This window comes from Ceratotherium simum, chromosome 10, assembly GCF_057802395.1.
Source record: "Ceratotherium simum simum isolate JZ-2026a chromosome 10, ASM5780239v1, whole genome shotgun sequence".
Classification (NCBI taxonomy): domain Eukaryota; kingdom Metazoa; phylum Chordata; class Mammalia; order Perissodactyla; family Rhinocerotidae; genus Ceratotherium; species Ceratotherium simum.
The window spans coordinates 76,082,425-76,105,355 of NC_141909.1; the positions used below are offsets into that span (position 1 = coordinate 76,082,425).

At 38.2% G+C, this 22,931-nt stretch overlaps 1 protein-coding gene across 3 annotated transcripts in view; it reads right to left on the minus strand.

Annotated features, from left to right (window-relative positions):
- LOC147916185 (protein POLR1D) overlaps window positions 1-22,931 on the minus strand; it is a 36,066-nt gene that overhangs the window by 12,596 nt on the left and 539 nt on the right. For 2 of the 3 annotated variants that reach the window (XM_087436257.1, XM_087436259.1), the window contains exons 1-2: window positions 13,608-13,742; window positions 4,144-4,218 (exon numbers count right to left, since the gene is read on the minus strand). In XM_087436257.1, coding sequence (XP_087292383.1) covers window positions 4,144-4,160 — 17 coding nt within the window. In that variant the 5' untranslated portion in view covers window positions 4,161-4,218; window positions 13,608-13,742. Of the gene's footprint in view, window positions 1-4,143; window positions 4,219-13,607; window positions 13,743-22,931 lie in introns of those variants that run through there. The other variant, XM_087436258.1, reaches the window with a different exon arrangement.

The window sequence follows — 22,931 nt, forward strand, 5'->3', positions numbered from 1 at the left end:
ACTAGGTTGTTTGCCCTGTAGAATTCCCCACATTTTAGATTTTTGTGATTTTATCCTTAGAGTGTCATTTAACATATTCCACTGCCCTCTGTATTTCCTGCAAGCTAGCAGTTCTAACTGGAAACTTGATCAGATTCGGGCTGATTTTTTGACAAGGATGCTTTCTAAGTGGTGTTCCTCCTATTGTATCTTTTTGTGTTGTAAAGATTGATCAATGAATTCAGGCGTTGTCAGCCTGACCCATCATCAGCAAGTTCCCCATCAACTTCTTTTCATCTGATAGATTTAGCTACCATTGATGATCTTTACCCAGATCCAACCTATCATTAGGGATTGTAAAATGATGACATTCTTTTTTTTTTTTAGATCAGGTTTACTGAGGTATAATTTATACAGAATAAAATTTATCCTGTTAAGTAAATAGTGTTGAGTTTTGACAAATGTATGAAGTCATGGAATTACCACAAAAATCAAGATACAGAATGTTTCCATCACCCAAAAAAGTTTTGCAGTAAATTTCTTCATTCCACCCCCACCTCTTGGCAACAAATTATCTGCTTTCTGTTCCTATAGTTTTGGCTTTTCTAGAATGTCACATAAATGGAATCTTACACCGTGTAATGTTTTGTGTGTGGCTTCTTTCACTTAGCATAATGCTTTTCAGATTCATCCATGCAGTGTGTATCAGTAGTTTTGTTCCCTTTTATTATTGAGTAGTATCGAATGTATGGATGGAACCACAATTTGTTTATCCAGTCGTCAGTTGATGGACATTTAGGTTGTTTCCAGTTTTGAGCTATCATGAATAAACCTGCTATGAATGTTACTGTACAGTTTTTTGTGGGGGCTTAAGTTTTCAGTTCTCTGGTAATTGGTTAGAAGAAGAATTCTGCATGGTGAGTGTATATTTATAAGAAACTGTCAACTGTTTTTCAAAGTGGCTGTATGATTTTACATTTCCACCAACAATGCATGAGCACTGTAGTTGTTCTACAACCTCATCCTTATTTGGTACTGTCAATCTTTTATTTTAGCCATCCTAGTGAATGCGTAGTAGTAACTAACTATAGTTGTAATTTGCATTTTCCTAATAACTAATGATTTCAGCATCTTTGCATATGCTTACTGGCCAATCCTATATCATTTTTGGTGAAGTATTTATTCAAATGTTTGGTCCATTTTTAATTTTTTTTTTTTGGTGTGAGGAAGATCACCCCTGAGCTAACATCTATGCTAATCCTCCTCTTTTTGCTGAGAAAGACTGGCCATGAGCTAACATCTATTGCCAATCCTCCTCCTTTCCCCCCCCGCCCAAAGCCCCAGTAGATAGTTGTATGTCATAGCTGCACAACCTTCTAGTTGCTGTATGTGGGACGCGGCCTCAGCACGGCCGGAGAAGTGGTGCGTCAGTGTGTGACCGGGATCCGAACCTGGGCCGCCAGTGGCGGAGCGCGCGCACATAACCGCTAAGCCACGGGGGCTGGCCTGGTCCATTTTTAAATTATATTGTTTGCCTTATTATTGAGTTGTCAAGAATTCAAATGATGATCTTAACTCTATATTCTTTCTACATTTAATAGTTGCAATTCTATAAGGAAGTTTTCTTTCATCAATTATTTTGTAACCTTGAGGTATAATTTGTACAGGGAACAGGATAAATGCTTGATGATTCTTCATTATTTACCAGTTTTATGAATAATGGTTTGGTTCCCTAGCGTCATCTAAAAGGGACCACTAAGTTTCTTGTCGTGATGATCATTATGACTTTATAGATTTTAACATATTTTAGATATCTCAATCATTATAGTTTTATTCTTTTTGATGATCAAATGATCCCATCTTTGACTAGTGGGAGGCCTTTCACGTTGGTTCCTGAGTCTTTCTGATATGATGACAATAGTCTTGAGAGCTTCTTCCCTTTCTGATATGACAAGATTTTCTGGCTCCTCTTATACATTTCCTGCCTATGTAGTTTGGCCTTGCCCTCAGAGAGGTCTGGCCTTTGGCCTCGGCTTCTGGGAGATAATCTCAATTCTGGGAGGCAACGTCATACCTGATAGAAATGTCTTTGTTTAGGGTGGGTCTTAGGGTGGGGCTGGCCACATCTGATAGTCTTAGAGGGAGGGCTGGCCATGCAGCAAGACCAACCATGTGATTTAGGGTGGGAGCTTTGGATCATGTGGTATTGGTCAACCTGGAGACTGAGATCAATCACATGAGCAACTAATCAATCAATCATGCCTAAGTAATGGAACTCCAATAAAAACTTTGAACAGCTAGGCTCAAGTGAGCTTCCCTGGTTGGCAATATGCCATGTGTATCGTCAGACATTGATGCTGGGAGGGTAATGTGTCCTGACTCCACAGGGAGAAGACAACCAAAGCTTTGAGTTTGGAACCCTCCCAGATTATGCCCTTTGCATCTCTTATTTTGGCTGATTTTAATCTGTATCCTTTCCCTGTAATAAACTGTAACCATAAGTATAATAGCTTTCTGTGGATTGTATGAGTTCTTCTAGCAAATTACTGAAGCTAAGTGTAGTTTTCGGAACTCCTTAGACTGGCAGTTGGTGTAAGAAGTAAGGGCAGTCCTGGAGACTGTGACTTCTAATTGACAGTTTGGCTAACTCCAGGTACTGCCTAGGATCTGCAATCAATTATTTCTCTAAGAATCTCTGTCTTCTTTCAGTGACAAATGGTATTTATATAACAAAATCTGGGTGTCAGGGGTACTCACTGCTACTGAGTGGGTGGTCATCATTTCTAGGATTTTTCCACGAACACAACTAGAAAAAGCCTTTCTCTCTTCCTCTCTCTCTTAAAGAGAAAATGTAGCACGATTTCATATTGATATTTCCAATTCAAATTTAGGATTATAGGTTCTTATTTCTTTGATTTCTATAATTGTATGTCTTTTGGACTGAAAATCTTGGTATCTATAACAAATAAATATTTACTTATTTGCTTTATACTACTATATAATATTTTCAGAATAACAATATCAATACTATTACTAACAATACGATGACTGGAAACAATTTAAGATTTCTTTGTAGTTCTTTGTTGTCTTTTGGAAATACAGTCAAATTTCAGATCAGTTGAAAGAGTTCCTCTATGTGTGGCTAAACCATCCATTAAAAGGCTTATTTAGGTCTACTCGTTTTACTTTGTTTGATTTTTAGGGATTACCTTTTCTCTCTATTTACTTAACTTTGTCTCATGTTTTATGTAAACCATGTACATGGTTTTAAGAGTCAAATCGACAGAATGAGGTATATTCAGAAGTCTAGCTTCTATTTTTATCCCATTTTTACATTTTACTCTTTTTAATCGCCCACAGTACTCCACTGTAGTGAATTTTATTTAATTTTTTTAGTGAGGAAGATTGGCCCTAAGCTAACATCTGTGCCAGTCTTCCTCCATTTTTTGTATGTGGGATGCTGCCACAGAATGGCTTGATGAGCAGCGTGTAGTTTTGTGCCCGGGATCCGAACCGGCGAACCCTGGGCTGCTGAAGTGGAGGGTGCAAACTTAACCACTATGCCACTGGGCCGGCCCCAGGTAGTAAATTTTAAATTGTAGATAAAAGATCTAAAATCAGCATATTTATTGAATGCGAATGCTATTGCTAAAGTAATATTTAAATAAAGAGTAGACTTGCTTCTTAAGGCTAAGTTCTTCCTTTGTTTATATTATTAAATTTTAACAAGCTCTATTTTGTATAGAAACTGCCAAGGTAAACTTTAGCTCTACATGGCTGAATTGTCACATAGTCAAAATACTTACAATTAGATTTTTTAAAATAAATTTTAATTTACTAAGGACTATAATTAAAACAGCAATTCTTAAACAATGAGCACTGATAATATTACTCTCACACAGGTGGCACAGTAGTAACTACACATCTCATGGGGACTTGTAAACCACAGGGATGATAAAACCACGACAGGTATACTCCATACACGCTCCTCTGACCACTTCCTCATGCTATTAGAGTTCCACAGCCTTCAGCCCTCAGCAGTATTCTTATTCCACCACTTGCCTCTGAGTGACTTCCTCTACATCCATGGCTTTACACTCTATGTGCTAAGAATATTTTTCTATTTTTTTTTTATGTTTTAAGGAAGATTACTCAAGAACTTACCAACCCATAGGTCCCATTGTTTCTGCTCTCGTTTTCCCACGTTTTGCCTCTTTAAGCAGTTCTTCTATTGCTTTCCTGACGGGAAAAAGGAAGAAATTTGAGAGATAGTCATTCCACTAAATTCTGAAAATCAATTCATTCCACATACGTGATCTTGGGAAGGGAACAGCTTTGGAAGAATAAAATTTCAAAATTGGGGGAGAAATTTTAAAAAAATAAAATAAATGGTTGATAGTTTTTGAGCACACAAGAATTTTTGAAAAACTTTTTATATGAAGAGGAAAAACACTCAAAGAAAATTAAAGACAAAATGACAAACTATATCCATATTACAATGTTCAAATGCACTATTATTCTAAGAAATACTAATCAACTCAACAATGATAAACCTGTTTTGCTCATCAGTTAGTGAAGGAGTAGAGAAATAGATATTCTTTTCTCTACTAACGGAGATTGAAGCTGATATAAGAGTTCAGGAGGACAATTTGGCAATATGATAAAGAGCCTTAAAAATAATACATATCTGTTGATCTAAAAAGCCACTTTATCCTAAGAAAATATTCAAATAAGTAGCAAAACTATATGTACAAGGTTACTCATTAAACAACTTATTAACAACTAAAGAAAAAGAATAGAAAACTTAAATGTTTACTAAAAAAGGATTGGTTAAATAAATTATGGCATATCCACATAGCAGAAGATTAAGTAGCATTAAAAATAAAGACAAATGAATACTTGGCACAGAAAGACATTCATGACATATTTAGTATCTAAAGCTGGATACAAAACAGTATGTACAGGATAATTTTATTTTAAATTTATTTACATGTATATATTGCATAAGAAAACATTTGGAGGGATGTAATCAAAATGGTAAGGGTGATTTTTATTTATTTGTTTGCTTCTCTGCATTTTCTATCTTTTCAAGAGTGAATCTGTATTATCCGTGTAATTTTTAGAAAGAGATTAAAAAAAACAAAACTAATTTATCAACCATATTCTGAGACTTTACCATGTATAAGATACCATGCAAGGTGTTATGGGCAGTAAAATAAGATAATCATCCCTGACTTTAATACTACTTATGACATACAAATAATAAAGTTAAGAAAAAGAGAGGCATAAAGTTGGTAACAAATATAGTACAAAGACAGAACTATAAACCTAATCACAAAGTTTTGAAAGTAGATAATTATATATTGATTCTATATAAAAACATTTAATTATACTATTTGAGTACTACTATAGATACTATTTACATGATCCTCAAATGATATTAACATTGTTAATTTATAAGAATATTTTATTTTACATTGGTTTTTATTTTATCAAAGGATGCACAGAGCTTAAAAGGACAAATATTACTTGAAGACTTACAATAAAATAAGCAGTCTTCTACATCATCCCTCCCTATCCACCAAAAAGGACAATTTCAACTCTTTTTATCTGTTTCTCCTGGTAACCACCTCCATATTTCTAATGGTATGCTTTCTAACTATCTCACCAGCCTCTTAATCTTCAACAGATATATCTGGCTATTTTTCTATAACTTATACATTATTTTATAAACTCCTATTAATAGTGAGATTGTTTAAAAAAAATGGCTTTTCAGCCAATTCAGCAGCTTGACACTTGCTGTCCACCCTGGGAGGGCCCACTGACAGGGTCAACGAAGAACCAAAACACATACTGACCAACTTGTGCACCTCCTTACCCCCTGGACTCGCTCAATCAGATTATGTTTCACAGACCAGCCTCGTGGTATCATGAAGAGCTCAGTGCGTCGGATTACCACATATCCCTCTTCTACCTCTTTAAAATAATAATACATCCTGCTGATGTGATCTGAGGGTTTTGTCTCACACAGTATTTCATGAAAAATTTATCCCATCTAGCTCCAAAACAGAGATCCTTTTTCACTTTTATAAATGTTAAGTAAAAAAATCAAAGGGTAAGAATATTCCAAATATGCCCCCCTTCCCATCACTTAGTGTGATAGTGGATACTTGGATCTACATCTACCCATGTGCTCTCTCTCCTGACAACAGAAACAGTTATAAATCATCAGGGAAAAAACTTGTTTGGGCAGTTCCCCAATTATGAACAAACTATGTATCAGTTAAAAATAAACTAGAATGCTTTTTCACATAAAAACTGTGTTAAAATATTTGCCTAGCTTTCTGGACCAGCCTATAAAAGCCAATTTGTGTCATAATATACATGAAATGCTGTATATCTGCAGCAAACAATACCCAGTCAAGAACCTTGCAGAGATCCTGAAGGCATATTCTAGGCCCCTTCAAGAACTGTGAAGTATGACATTGATTCTTCCGTAGTTTTGATTTCACTTAAAACTATCTCCAGCACTGTTATTAACTTTATCTGCCACAGTTAGGGATACCTCCTGATTTACAACTACAACTAAGTAGAAAAGAATGTATAAGTATGAGAAAGATTGCCTCGAGTGAAACGAATTCACCAGTGATGAAAGATGGCAAAAGGTGGGGCTCAGACTGGGTGGTACTGGCATTCAGTCAGCCGTCTTCTCCTGGGTAAAGACGGCTTAGGTACAGTCCACAGCAAGCTTGGGGAGGCAGTGCCCCATTCCTACAGTTGGGCGTGCACAAGTTAGGTATTTGTAACTGGTTTAACAAAAATGTTGGTATGGAGCTTTACGGCTTACAAAGTACTCTCCTATCTGAACATGACAACATAGTTATCACGACCAGCTTACAGACAAGGAAAGTGGGACTTGGGGACACTGATTAACTTGCCCAAGGTAACACTGCTAATGATCAGAGAGGAGGAGGAGGAACAAAACAAACAAAACAAAAGGACTCATGTGTTTAAGGCAACATATCCTCTGATCTTTCTATTATACTTCCTATTTCCTCCACAGACATTTGCACAGCAAGTCCTGGAGAAGTCCTTTTCTCTTTATCATTAAAAGGCAAAAAATAAAATAAATGGGAAAAAAAGGCCTAACAGAGCTGCCACTGCTTCTGCACTCATTCAAAGAGAACTGGGCAACAGGCTGATACTGGAGAGGCGGAAGGAATGAAGGAAGACTGTTCACTATTTTCTCCTAAGAATGTGGAACATTTGCTACCTCTCACCCCAAATTCTCCCTGCTAGAAAACAACGATTTCTAGCAACCATGTATTCTGTTCTTGAAATAACATCACCTTTAAAATTAAGGGGAAAAAAAAAATAAAAAATAAAAAATAAATAAAATTAAGGGGAAAAAAATAGAAAGGTAGTTTTCCTCACTACTGTAGCCTCTATTGTTTTTCCTGGAACTTTCACTAATGAATTCTTGTCTTGGGTAAGGAAATAGCAAATCTAGTTTCTAATGCATATTATCACAGAGGCTAAATACTTAAATTATCAAAGATTATGAAACATCAACATCATGAAAGAAGATAGTTTTTAATGAGATGATGAAACAGAAGTGTAAACTGCGATTAAAATATAGGAAAAGCAAACAGTAGGAGAATATAGAAGAACTACATACATAGAGAACTTGAACAATTAAAACATTGTTCAGACAGGGCCGGCCCGTGGCTTAGCAGCTAAATGCGCACGCTCCGCTGCTGGTGGCCCGGGTTCCGATCCCAGGCGCGCCCCGACGCACCGCTTCTCCGGCCATGCTGAGGCCGCATCCCACATACAGCAACTAGAAGGGTGTGCAGCTATGACATACAACTATCTACTGGGGCTTTGGGGGAAAAAATAAATAAAATTAAAAATTAAAAAAAAAAAAAAACATTGTTCAGACATAAATTTAGTTCTAGGTACAGTAATTTTATACTTAGATCCTTTAAACATCTTAAAGGTTTCTGGAAAAACAAATACATTATATTAGAATATAAAGTTCAATGCAAACAAGAAGTCCAAGAAAGCTAGGTCATCAAGCAGATAGTTTTCTGGGCACAGGGATAAACTGCAATCAATTTTCACTGATCCGAGGCCGGCCCTGTGGCTTAGTGGTTAAGTGCGCGTGCTCTACTACTGGCAGCCTGGGTTCGGATCCCGGGCGCGCACCGACGCACCGCTTCTCCGGCCATGCTGAGGTGGTGTCCCACATACAGCAACTAGAAGGACGTGCAGCTATGACATACAACTATCTACTGGGGCTTTGGGTGAAAAACAAATAAATAAAAATTAAAAAAAAAAAATTTTCACTGATCCATGTGTGTATCAACTACAGCCAATTTTCCATCCTAGCTCTGCTCCCTCAGGCCTGCCTACTTATTCCATTAGCCAGCTGGTACATGCTTAAGGAATGTAAACTGATCATAATAGCAGCTTAAATAAAACCCAAGTGGGAATGCAAATCTGGTGCAAAATCATCTTAAATCCAAAGTCAAACAAATTAGTTTTGAGTTATCTGGGTCTGTGTTTCTTTTCACTCACATAAATCAACTGAGAGTTAACTATATCAGTGTATAGAAAGGGTAGCAAGACATTTAAGGCAACTAAAATGAAATAGAAATTGAAAGGCAAATTAAAGAATAAAGAACATAACGAAAATGAGATTTTTTAAAGCAATAAAATCAGATATGCTAAATATCAAGTAATTGTTCAAAAAAGACAGAGAGACAGAAAGTTAGATGGACCTACATACATTTTCTTGAGAAATGGTGAAGGAAAGTGTATGGACTGAATGTTTGTGTCCCCCCAAAATCTATATGTGGAAATTCAAACTCCCAATGTGATGGTATTACGACGTGGGTCGTTTGGGAGGTGATTAGGTCATGAGGGTGGAGCCCTTGTGAATGGGATTAGTGCCCTTAAAAAAGAGACCCCAGAGAGCTCTCTCACCCTTTCTGCCACATGAGGACACAGGGAGAAGATGGCCATTTACGAGCCAGGAAGTGAGCCCTCACCAGACGCCGAATCTGCTAGCACACTGATCTCAGACTTCCAGCCTCCAAAATTGTAAGAAATAAATGTTTGTTGTTTAACACACTCAGTCTATGGTATTTTTGTTATAGCAGTCTGGATGGACTAAGAGAGCTGGATAGGAACATAAGGCTGAATATTAGATGCTTTCCACGTTTTGTGCCTCCCTCGGTCTTTAAAAAGTCACCTTTGGGGGCCGGCCCGGTGGCACAGTGGTTAAGTGTGCACGCTCCGCTTCGGCGGCCCAGGGTTTGCAGGTTCGGATCCCGGGTGCGCACCCACGCACCGCTTGTCAAGCCATGCTGTGGCGGTGTCCCATATAAAGTAGAGGAAGAATGGGCACGGATGTTAGCCCAGGGCGAATCTCCCTCAGCAAAAAAAGGAGGATTGGCATTGGATGTTAGCTCAGGGCTGATCTTCCTCACCAAAAAAATAAATAAATAAAGTCACCTTTGATCAACTAGCTGTAACGTGTAGTATCTGTCACATAATGGATGGAAAAGAGGTTCAAATAAGGCAATAAGTAATATAAGACTACTCAGAAGGTCTTGATGTGCTCAAACAAGCACGACTTGGTGACAAACAGAGATTTAGAAAATAGGCAGAAATGAGTGCAGCACCATTGGCTGCTGCTGACTGGGAAGGCATCTGACTGGCCAGCACATTGCCAATGCTGAAGGCAACCAGTTTACATTTGAGTCGCTCACACACATTACCCATCAAAGCACTGGGTAGAAATTAAGAGAAACTTTACTATAGCAATCTAAATTTCCCATAATGGAGCAATAAGGCTTGAAGAGAGATATGAAACAATTTACTTGATCTTCAGTAAGGATTTGGTGTCAGACCACAGAACATTCTGATAAACAAATATGGACAGAGGATTCGAATCACTGCTGGACATCTGCAAACAGCTGCCTATAGGCTCACAACCAGTCAGCAGTAAATAGTGGTTTAGTGATCAAATGGATTGGTAGAAACCACAGGACAAAGTTTGGGTTCTGTATTACTTAGTAATTCGACTATAGATACAGATGAAGAAATTCAGGCCATCCTTATTTAATTTCAGAAAACATCAAATTGTCTGGGGTCACCTCTCAGCTATAAAGAGAGGTAAGAAAATTCACGTTGGGGAAAAGGTTTTGAAGACAATGTAAAACTCAATAGGAACATTGAGGTCATTTGGGAAATGAAAAGAATTATTCATAGATAAAAGATGGAGGCACAAGAAGTTAATTCTGTAAATTATGTTAAATTTAGCCAACTTCTATCAAGCATTTGCTCTGTAAGGTACAATGACTTACACAGAGAGAGAGCCCATTCCCTGAAGAGGCTTACTATTAGGGATTGTACGTCCAATAAAGACCCATACATGTACTTTAGAAAGAAATATTGGATTACCTAGGGGAACATGGGGAGGGAGCCCCAATATTTATTTATAATATGACAAAACAAGGAGAGTTATGAGAAAAGTTGCTTAATTTTTTAAAACAACTTATACAATAAAACACTGGAGGACAATGGAGGAGCATGAATTTGAGTGGAGGATTAATGAGACCTTTTGATTTCATGCCAACTTCGACCAGAGAGAGAGAAGAAAGTGATATTTTAAGCAATGACGGAAAAAAACAGTCAAAGATGTGGACTGTTTTTTCACTATGATGATAACCTCCCAGGGTTGTTATGAAGATAAAATAAGATATTTTATTTGGATCCAAGTGTTCTGTATTTTATAAGAAGCACAAGAAATATGATAGGTATTTTTCCTTGACTAAACTCCTAGCGGTCAGGGAACTGGTGTTTTTCATCTTAGTTTTCCCTATGCCTGGCACATGGTAGGTGCTAAACTAAGATTCCAGGAACGAATGGGTTCTGGGTGTGAGTGGAACATGACAAAAATGCAAGGATTAATAAAAAAAATACCATATCTGTAGCCAGAAGAGGAGATGACGGGTGAGAGAGAAGAGGCAAGACAAGGAAGGTAAAGACAAAAGAGAAAAAGTAAGATCATGTGTCATTGGGCAAAGAAATGTGAGGAAAGGCATTAATGGCCATAGACTCCTTGAGCGACCTCCTGCAGTGGCCAAATTTGAACAGGAGCACAACAGCACCACACAACCTCAGTAGCATAAATATTAGGCCATAGTGGGAAAGCATAGACACTGACTCAAGACACTGAAACAGCTGTCGGAATGAGGCAGAGCTGGAATTTTTCCTGTCAGGATTGAGGTCTTTAATCCTCTAGGCCTGCTCGAAAATCTCAGCAAGGTTTCATATCTAGAAAACATTTTTCCCTTAGTGCACTACCAATCAGAGACAAATGACCTTTGTTTAGCTTCTAATATCATTCTTTTCTTCTTTATGCAAATGGATAAAAACCCACTTCATTCATATATGTTAACATTTTCTAAACTCCATCTCTTAGTGAAGATGCTAATTGTGCTTTGAAATAAAGTGCTTAGTGCTGGAGTCTGAGCATGCTAATACAGAGACCTCGAGAAGTCATAGTAGGGGTGACTGGCCTGCCTCTGCGAGGCCTCGCCAGACGTTCTATGCCCCATGGGATTACTGCATTCTAGGGCCTTAGCTCTGCTAGTCCGGAAGCCCAGTGTGGCTGGGACACCCAGCCAGACTGCAGCACCGTATTTGCTACACAGGCATAGTGGACTTTGCTTAGGCTACACTCTGTCCAAATAGGTCTTCACTCCAGCCACATCCTTAACACCAGATACTCAGATCAGATGTTACCTTCTCTACAAGCCTTTCCTGATCTCCCATTTGCTCCACATCAATAGATGTAACCACTCCTTTCTTTCAGGCCCGCTGAGGGGCAAATAAAGTCCCACATACTGTATTTCTAAACATTTAAAAGTTATAAAATGAGCTAAAAACTATTAAATAAAATATAGTTATTCCTCCTACCATGACAAATATGCCTTCATTACAATAAAAATTTTACAAATGTGTAAAGCTATGTTTTTTTTTTGTTTTGTTTGTTTTTGTGAGGAGATCAGCCCTGTGCTAGCATCCGCCAATCCTCCTCTTTTTTTGCTGAGGAAGACGGCCCTGGGCTAACATCCGTGCCCATCTTCCTCCACTTTATATGGGACGCCGCCACAGCATGGCTTGCCAGCAATGCGTCGGTGCGCGCCCGGGATCCGAACCAGCGAACCCCGGGCCGCCGCAGCGGAGCGCGCGCACTTAACCGCTTGCGCCACCGCGCACTTAACCGCTTGCGCCACCGGGCCAGCCCCAAGCTATGTTTTTTTAAATGACTAAAAGTCAGCAAAATATCAGAGATGATAAAATTAACTTATTGCACACATTGATTATTTTGTTAATGAGTTGGTAACATTTGGATGAATACAGAAATAAAGACACATAATTCATATGTTTATTCCATAAAATTTATTTTCTTGCCTTGATTTCAGCAAAATCACTAATTATATTGTTATAATCAAGATTTTCACATAAATTATGCTCTATGAACTGTAATAATCTAAAGTATTAAAAAACAAAATGTAACTGCATTCAACATGAATAAAATTTTAATATTTGTCAAAATGTAAATTACCTTAATTGTAAAAAATTGAAAAACTAAATTCTGAATGTTTTAAAATTTACCTACAAAATAATAAAATGATTAATTAATATTCAAATTTCTTACATGTTCTATATAGACCTACACACATACAAATGTATGAGTCATATGATTTAACAGTGCAAATGTTACTCAGCCTCCATGCATAACTATTCCTAATACTGTACTAAGTCATGAGAACCTTCAGAACCATGAATTGAAATTCTAAGACAAGCAAGAAAATGGAAACTTAGCACTACTGGGAAACAATATTTTCTTACGGTACAATCTATTGCATTCATGCAGAGAAGAAAGTTTTGACAAGTTAATGCGCCTTTTCTCTTCTAAATACTTCTGTGGCTCAAATCCTTCCTGTATGATAAGGCAGGATCCACTCCCAAGTCAACAGTGGTACAACCCACCAATCTCTAGGTATTCAACAATTTCCTTTCATTCAAGGATGCAGGTCAAAACATGAGCAGGGGGCAGGCCCCGTGGCTTAGCGGTTGAGTGCACGCACTCCGCTGCTGGCGGCCCGGGTTCGGATCTCGGGCGCGCACCGACGCACCGCTTCTCTGGCCATGCTGAGGCCGTGTCCCACATACAGCAACTAGAAGGATGTGCAACTATGACATACAACTATCTACTGGGGCTTTGGGGGAAAAAAAATAAATAAATAAAATTAAAAAAAAAAAACAAAAACATGAGGAGGGTGTTTCCTGGGTTATGAATTGCACTGAGTGCCAGATCCCTAGTGACAGAGGGATCTATGTATGTTTGTGATATATGGGGCTGCCCTTCTTGCCCAGATTCAAGGAAATTCTCCTTTAAATAATGATATAATAAGCACTTAATACGCACCACTGGGGATATGTTGAAAAAGAATAATGGCAACACCACCATGTATCTTACACTTAATCCTCACAACTCCTAACTACTTACCGATAAGGAGAAAATAAGGAAAAGTCAAGAAACTTACCAAGGCCACAACAGCCAGTAAGTGCTGGGGCAGAGATGTGAAGCCAGGCAGTCGACTCTAGAGCCCAGGATCTTAGTGAACCCTTACACTACAGCTGTATTAAAAGGCAGGATTCCAACCCTTGTCAAGCAGCTCAGGCTAGTGAGAGAGAGACAAGAAAAGGGATGGCAACACTATTTTCCTGTTCTCTTCTGTATTCATGACAAGAACTGCTGTAATGAAGATAACACTCTAGTCCCTTCACAGAGCCTTCGACATTCTCAAACATCCACAGCTACCCATTTGTAGGTCACCTCTGAAGGTGGGTTATTATTACAGAGAGACGACTTCTTCAGTTAATATATGGGCTGATTCTTACTAGTTTAGCTCTTAGTGGGAAACCTTATTTCTCAGCTCTAAAGACTCCTCACTGTAGGAATGACCTCAAAATGAAATAACCTCATTTTCCAAGTAGTATTTTTACAAATATTTATTCTTAAATCCTGATTAAGGAGCCACACACAGAAAGTACAGATATTCATTTTCAGTTCATATTCCGAGACCTAATTAAATGTGCCATGGTAAATTTTATATAAGTTATAAAGAAAAGCATCTTTTACTAGAAAAACTTTGTAGAGGTGGGGTGGGGATGGTGGGGAATTAACTTAGAAAAAAGTAAACTCTAAATAGAAAAGCCCATAAATTATACCACTCCAGGAACAGCATATTTTTTTAATAGGTCAATTGTTAAGTTAAAAAATATGGCTATGCTCTACTGAAATATTAGTTGGGAGAAATAAACCCAGACAAAGAACATAAGGTAAAAATAATTACTGAGCTCTTTTACTCAATGAAAGCATTTTGTTATCTCTTTAATAGAACAAATGTTTGGAAGTACAAAATTGATAAAAAGAAAACTACAATGAAAAAAGGGTTAACATCTAGAAGGATGGGTGTGGAAGGGAGCCAACATCAGAGCAAAGAAAAGCTAACATGGCAGCTGCTTGAATTCAGTGAAAGATAGGAAAATATAGCAGAAGGCTAAAAAAGAAGAAATGTAAAATAAAATTGAAACTCTCACCAAATAGCTGTTCAAAATGCAAAAAGGAAAAAAAAATCACAATTGTACAAAAGAAAATATTACAGTATAAAGCCTGTAAAGTTCGCCTCTACAGCTTTCTTTAATGAGGGTTGAAGTTTGGCATACTGTCCTTTGATAAACACACCACACACCAGAAAAACCCCCTCACCAAAAGCATGGTCTGTAAATCACTCTCTTTATCCTAGAAGAGCTTGGCCTAAACAATGCTTCAGAGTTCTTGGATCTCAGCCCCGCGGATGGCCTATTCAGCAGAAAGTCTGGTCAGTCTGCTGAAGCTATTTCCTTCAGTTGTGTCAAGGCTGCATTAAGCTGCTAGAAAACAAGCTGTCCACCCCTTGTAGATCTCAGTGTCTGATTCATCAAATGATTATAAGCTATACTTAGAGCTAAGAGCCAAGGAATGGAAAAAATGAAGATAGAAAGTTCCAGAATGTGTAGGATTTCCTAATCAAGTCATGCTCTTTAAAAAGTGTTTTCATTTTAAAACACAGATAGAAACTAGTCTCTTGAAGGTACTATTCCAAGATAAATAATTTACTTGTCATCAACTGAATTAAGCAATTTTTAACCCAGCAATAAAACATACTGATACTTCTAATTCTTAGAAGTCCACCAATACACAAGATGGAAGGAAGGGAAAGTGTGCATTCCTCAGCCACCAGCATGGGTTCAATGACTGCCTGGGGGGCTTCTTAGTGCAAGGCAGAGGCTGGCCTTAAGAGACAAGAGATGGTGAAGAGCCCGTGAGATAGAGGGCGTAGCCCACTCCAGAGCAAGGTGCTTTCCTCCTTCCATGCAGACTGCTAGCCCCAGGCCTCATTTTGACCACTAGGTGTTTTCTGTCTTTCACACTCTGGGTATTAAAGAGTACTTTGAGAGATATGGCAGTTTCCCCAACAAAAATGGCAGGGAGAGTTCCTGAAAAAATAGTACATATACACACAGACAATATTTTCTATATCAGTAATTAAGTACAAGAATCTACCATTCAAAAATAATTTACTGAAACCAAGCAGTAAATTCTTGACTCTTTATAAACCTTCCAGTGTCAAGTTTCAAGTTGTCTTTCAGGTGCTAATTTATGTAACAATGAATTTAAGTAGGACACGGCAATTTTCAATTTAAAAACATCTTAGTTAATATACATACAAGTGTTTTGGGAAAAAAACTCTATATTTCTGTAACGTAGTAACTAATGGAATTGAGCAGTTAGATATACACAAACCTAACTTTGAAAGTAGTGTCCCTTTGAGGAAAACGTTTATGAAAGTTCAAAGTACTTAGACGGCTCACTGAACAAGTGAGCCAAAACTGCACAACTGTGCGACTACGGTTTTACATTTACTTATAAAGACCTCAGAGTTGCTTCCCTAGAAGCTGGCAAAAGTTGTAGAGCTCTGGTGCAATGCAAACACATTCTTACAGATGCTAAATTCAACAGCACAGGAGGGACCACTAGAAAGGCTGCAGAGATAACTGAAGTGTAGTAACCAGTACATGGGGACTAAGTGCCACAGGAGAAAAGCCCAAAGCAGGGAAAATTCCATTACTGATTAATCTAATCTTTAAATTTATATCATACCATACAAACAATATATCAATGGCCAAAAGAAAGAATCCATAGAGAGTAATACAACTGATGATTTTGGCATCAGAAACCAGCTGCAAGACAATGAAGAACTAGCAAACTCTGTAGTAGCACTTTATTATTCAGCCTTATAAATTACTTACCTGTGATGATACAACCCAGAAGGGAAATATGAAAGCATGTTCTGGAGCAAATGTTTCACTATGTGTTTTACAAAATATCAAAAACTCAAACACAGTTTTCTCCTGTCCCTTTAGTATTGCTATGCTTTAAGTAGCTGTACATATTAGAACCATCTCGTCTGCTACTGAAATACAATCCTCAGGGATGAAACAGCAGCTGCAGTTTAACTGAAGGGAGCAATGCTAATGAAGAGTTTAGAACTGTGTTAAAAATGGAATAGGTACCCAACTGAGACTGCAGGGGAAAATTCTGAGAGAGACAAATCATGCTGATTATCCAAACAGCATAATTTGGCCTGCTCCCAAGGTCTGCTCTACTGTCATACTTACAAAAAAGGACACTGCATTTTCGATACAAATAACCACACTTTCATATCTCATTTGAAATATCGAATCCCTAAATTCACAATTCTCCCTCAGCATTTGCTTGATAGAAAGTGGGCCATAGACTAAACTTGTATATTAATTCCTACACACTCAGTGTTTCCAGAGGGGCCTCAACTCCAAGTATTTACAAGGCTCTTTTTACTATACTATGCAAGGAGAGAAACCAAAATGAATTAAAATGCTCAGGTAAAGATCCATTAGATACAATACTATATTATGAAATGTAAGATAAAAGTTGCCCAAATGTTAGAGTTAGAGGTCATATAGTTTAACTTTATCATATAAAGCCAAGGAAATTACAGTTCAGAGAGGTAAACAACTTGCCTACAACTAAATAGTTATCTGACTTGTTTTTTGAAAATTTAACTCAGAATTATCAATATTTCTTTTTTCCCCCCAGAACCTAGCATGGCATGTTTCAGTCATCCTGGGGAGGAATTATGAGGGGATAGACTATAATTATGAAATTTTAGCCAGAGTCATATTACCCTTAGAGAACAACACTGAAGGACCAGCTGGGCTAGCGCACTAGCCCAGCACTCCGCTGTGTCTATAACTGCATTCTGAAGTACAGGCAAGAAGCAAACTCCACCCAGCAATGGTGTATAGGAAACTTGGTCCTGGCTGAATTCAGGAGTAGTGCAACTGGAACTCACTCACCTGGAAAATGTTTCTTGAAGTAATTCGTTGTGATTGCTTAATCATATAAAAATGAAAATCTATATAAAATTACCTAAATTATTAACTTTAAAGCATGATAGATAGATCAAAAACTTTTAATATGGAAACCATGTTTTATATTGGAAAACTGTGGTAGAATGTGAGCTAGCTCCACTAGCCAACTGGGTGCTCTTGGGGAAGTTATGTACCTTTTCTGAGTATATTTCCTCTCAGTAAAATGAAATTAAGCCCTAGCTCACAGATGCATTGCGAGGATTGAAAAAGATGAGAGGTGTAAAGGGCTTTCTTCATATGGATGTTTCTTGGGAGGGACAACATGCTTCGCCTAGGTATCTGAATTTGCAAAACAAAACATTTTTTTAATCTCAATATCTCCCTCTTTCATTTATATTCTGTAAAGAAAAGCTTCCAGAATGTTAATTTTAATCCTTTGCATTACTCTGTTTTGATGAAAAGTTGAGGGATTATTTATTGGTCCAAATAATAAAAGGAAATTCTATCTTTCTATGCTAAGTCAGAGGAAAGTTCCTGTGTACAATGTACTTGATATCAAAATAATCACCCTGCTTGACAGCTAACCAAGTCCTTTGATGAAATTGAGTGAGATTTTACAGGGCTAACAGGGAGACGGGCAGAAACTCAGTCAGAACAGAATTACTTCAAATGGCCATGACCTATGAAATACATGATCAGAAACAAATTATATAGAAGCCTCCACCTCATATGTACAAAAAGAAAGCCAGTGGTTCTGGTTCTTCAGCTTTTCAAGCAGTTCATTGCTTTCATTCTTGAAGTAGGTCTACTCCACGCAAAGTAGGCAGCTGGGTAACTTTTCAGTGAATGTGAGCAACACAGGGACACATTCCGGATAGTTTAAGCTTCAGAGAAGAATTTCTTACCTGAAAAATCCGGACTGAGTAGAATTACCCAATAATTGTTCTATCTTTATACATTCCCTACCACATCTCTTGACGCTTTTCAAAGAGAGATTATGCAGTTCCCATTTCCTAGGTGTGAAAAAAGGACATGTTCAAGTCACCTTTAAGAAAATGAGAAAGCAGCCATGACAGAGTGGAGAGAGGATGAGTCCCAGCTCTGCCACTTACTAGTTCAGTGATCTTGTGATTTTCAGTTAGATAACCTGTAAAATGAAGATATTTCCAGTACCCTTTCAAAGTTCTTATGAGGATCAAATATAAATATATATAGTGATTTTTATTTTTTATTATTTTTTTTTGTGAGGAAGATTGGCCCTGAGTTAACATCTGTTGCCAATCTTCCTCTTTTTGCTGAGGAAGATTAGCCCTGAGCTAACATCTGTGCCCACCTTCCTCTAGTGATGCGGGACGCCATCAGAGCATGGCTTGATGTGCAGTGTGTAGGTCCAGGCCTGGGATCTGAACCCGAAAACCCTGGGCAGCCAAAGGAGAGTATGAGAACTTAACCACTATACCACAGGGCTGGCCCCTATAGTTATTTTTTAACTATAAAGCACTGAACAAATGTAAGGTATTATTTTAAGAAATTTTTAAAAAGTGGTTATATAGTATCGATAGTTGTATATCTGTGTTAACTAAAACACAAATATTATATAATAGTATCGATCGTGTGCATAGTGATTAACAAGCATAATATATTATCTCACTAACCCTCAGAAGAACCCCTCAAGTTATTGTTTCCTTTTTATTTGTTGGGCAACCAAGGCTTAGGGAGGCTGACTTGTCCAAGGTCAACCAGTAAAGGGGACACCTGTTTCTAACCTAGATCTTTCTGACTTCATATCCAGAGTCCTTTCAAGTAACACACACCCTTATTTTATTCTATTCATGAAGATGTTTTCTACATTTTGAGAATGATCAAGTGCTGCTTTGGTAGAATATAGATTAAAAAGTCAAAACGAATGTATTTAAAGATAATGCCAATGAAGTTTAATAATATGGAAAACAATATTTTCATGAACCAAGTATTAGTAAAGCTATATCTGGGTTCTTAATCAGATAGTCTCTAACTCATTGACTCTTTTCATGGTTAAGATTTACAAAAAGCAGCCCATTTCCAACATGTTTCAGCAGGAACTTAGAAATAAACAAGGATTACTAGTCAACATTTTGTCTCTCAAACTGAACTCTTTGGAGCATGTGCTCCGGCAAAGCTTTGTTATCTTCACATGTACCTGAGGGAGGTAACATAGGCAACATCATGGACATTAAAAGCTGAGCCTAAGGAGTCCGGCAGTCTTGGGTTTACTAGTCGTATAACCCATTTACTACTCGTATAACCTTGGGCTGGTTACTTAACTTATCCAGGCCTCAGTTTCCTTTTCTATAAATGGGAAAAACACTATCTACCTTGAAGGAGGATTAAACTGGTTTTCCCACTTGGCTAGGCAAATCAGTCTTCTTACTTTACAGTCACAGTGACGTGTCTGTTATGCTGTCTGAGTTTGGCTGGGAATAAGCCTACTTGGCTTCTTCATGTCCTGGCTTGTTCTGAAGCACAGTGCTCTTAGATGGGGACCAACTTATTAGAACAAGAAAATAAAATGGGAACCCCTGGCTTGCTTGCTACAAGTCTGGGCAGCAGGCAGTGACACACCTGTAGGCTGACACTTCTAATGACAGACATTTTCAGCGGCATAGTTTCTATCATAAGGCCCTAGAATCTCCAATTTTTTCTATCCATTTAAGGACAAAATGCAATCTTTGCCATATAAACAAATAAAAAACAGGAAAAAAATCGTAGAACCAAGTTCAGAAGGCTTAGATTAATTACAAGGACTGACGCGGAACATAAATCCAACTCATCTACTTTGACAGACAAAGAACACGATGATTGTGTTCTGTATTCTTCATCTTCAGGGAATGAGATGATAATTCACGCTTACATTCCCAATTTTATATTAATGACTTTTGAATAAAAACCCTGTTAAGTATTCTAAGTGCCAGGATTTATGCTTATGTATGCAGAACAGAGTAAGCAAGCAAAACAGGATCTGAAATAACTTTAAATGAGGAATCTCAATGTGGGATCCTTAACCTTATCCTAATTAAAACTTATTCTGAGATCCCATATAATTTACCAAGTATGGTAGTGAGAAATTAAGAGTTGTAGACCAAATGCTCATGAGGATCTAAGTGAAAACTGGAAGTCTGTTCATCTTATTGTGGACCTAATATGATAAAAATGGCACAACAGATGTCAAATTATAGAACGCTCTATTTAACTGTTTTGGTCTTGTGATATTGTGATTTATTAGAATAAATATTTGGTCTTCATACTGTTCCTGGCACAGAGCTCCTAAAACCGTTGGAATTTCCTAATTGATGAGAGCAATAAAGGTGTCTTTAGTTATGATAATGAGGTGACTTTTGGAAAGTCCCTAGATAATCTAAGGATGGGGGTTGGTTGCCAGGAGAATCAACCATGTGATTAGAGGGTTGACCTCTGGGGAGGGGAGAGGGGCTGGAGATTGAGTTCTATCACCAAAGGCCAATGATTTCATCGATCATGCCTGCGTAACGAAGCCTCCATAAAAACCCAAAAGGCAGGGCTCAGAGAGCTTCCGGTCGGTGAACACTTGGAGATGCAGAGCGAGAGAGGGTATGGAAACTCCACGCCCTGATTCACATACCTTGCCCTATGACCTCTTCATCTGGCTATTATAAAGGATATATGCATCCTTTATAATAAACTGATAAACTTAAGTAAATGTTTCTCTGAGTTCTGTGAGCTGCTCTAGCAAACTAATTGAACCCCAGGAGGGGGTCATGGGAACCTCCAATTTACAGCCAGTATTTCAGAAGCACAGGTAACAATCTGGACTTGCAATTGGCTTCTGTAGTGTGCATGGGCGGGGAGAGGGAGGGAGAGCAGCAGCAGTATATGTAGTCTTGTGGAACTGAGCTCAAAACCAGCAAGATCTGACATTATCTCCAGGCAGATAGTGTCAGAATTGACTTAATTGCTTGGTGGTGTTGGAAAACAGTGGAAGCCTTTATGTGCTATCAGGCCATATAAAGACTGGGATTTCTGACAATTTTCCACCAAAGCAAGGGAAAGTCCATTTTCGATGGCAAAATAAAACCCAAACAACCCTAAATCAGTTCACCCTATTAAATTTTATTTTTTTAAATACTGATCTGTGAACTCCTCAAATCTGAAACCATGGAGTAGGTATATAAAGTACAGCAGGTGCTCACGAAACCAAAAGTGGCTGCCTTGGGGGTCCGTTCTCACTAATGTGAGATGCAGCACTCACTTGCAGCCAAACTTGGCTTTCCAGATCCAAAGTCCTACCTTCTCGGATGTGTACAATCAACATGCCCATCTCTTCTTAGCTCAAGCAACCTCTCTGGACTTACCTACCAGCTGGGAGATCCATCTCTAAGATTCATTTGGTTCCTACTGTGCAGGCTACTCCTTTGGCACTGTACCTTTGCCTGCTCTAGTCATGACCACCTTTTGCCCAAATGAACTCCTAGGTCTGTCTGTGTTCTCCCTGACAGTCCCAGCCTGTTGACATCTACATGTGACAGACTATGGAGCTAAAGACATACAACCACAAATTTGTGGTTTTCAACACCAAACCTTATAGAATAGTCATTTTCAGCCTTTCAAATTCAAATTCAGCTCTTAGGATATTCAATGAAAAAAACACAGAGTCCATCTTCTAGTCATTCATATGATAAATATTTTTTGAGCACCTACTATGGGCCAGGCACTGCTCTAGGGGCTATAGATACATCAGTGAACATTCACACAAAAATCTCTTCCCACATGGAGCTTATGTTATAATGTTTTTTAGATAATATAAAATAAATGCAATAAATAGGAAAATTCTATATATGTTATAAGGCTATAAGTGCTGTATAAAAATATACTGCAGGGATGGGCTGGCCCCATGGCTTAGCAGTTAAGTTCGTGCGCTCTGCTACTGGCGGCCTAGGTTCGGATCCCAGGCGCGCACCGACGCACCTCTTCTCCGGCCATGCTGAGGCCGCGTCCCCCATACAGCAACTAGAAGGATGTGCAACTATGACATACAACTATCTACTGGGGCTTTGGGGAAAAAAAAAAGGAGGAGAATTGGCAATAGATGTTAGCTCAGAGCTGGTCTTCCTCAGCAAAAAAAAGAGAGGAGGATTAGCATGGATGTTAAGGGTAAGGGTGGTGGGGGAGGGGCTACAATTTTAAACAAGGTGCAAGAGTTACAAGAAATGACACCTTTCCTTCAGGAGATCAATAAGACACAGCTCTTTGGTCCAACCCAATTGCAAACTCTTTGAAGGCAGGAACCAAATGAGATTCATCTTTGCATTCCTACTACCTGGAGCAAGGCAGGACTTTAAAATAGCTGCTGAAAAAAAATGCATATATTCTGTACTTTTCCAAAGCAATGCTACTTG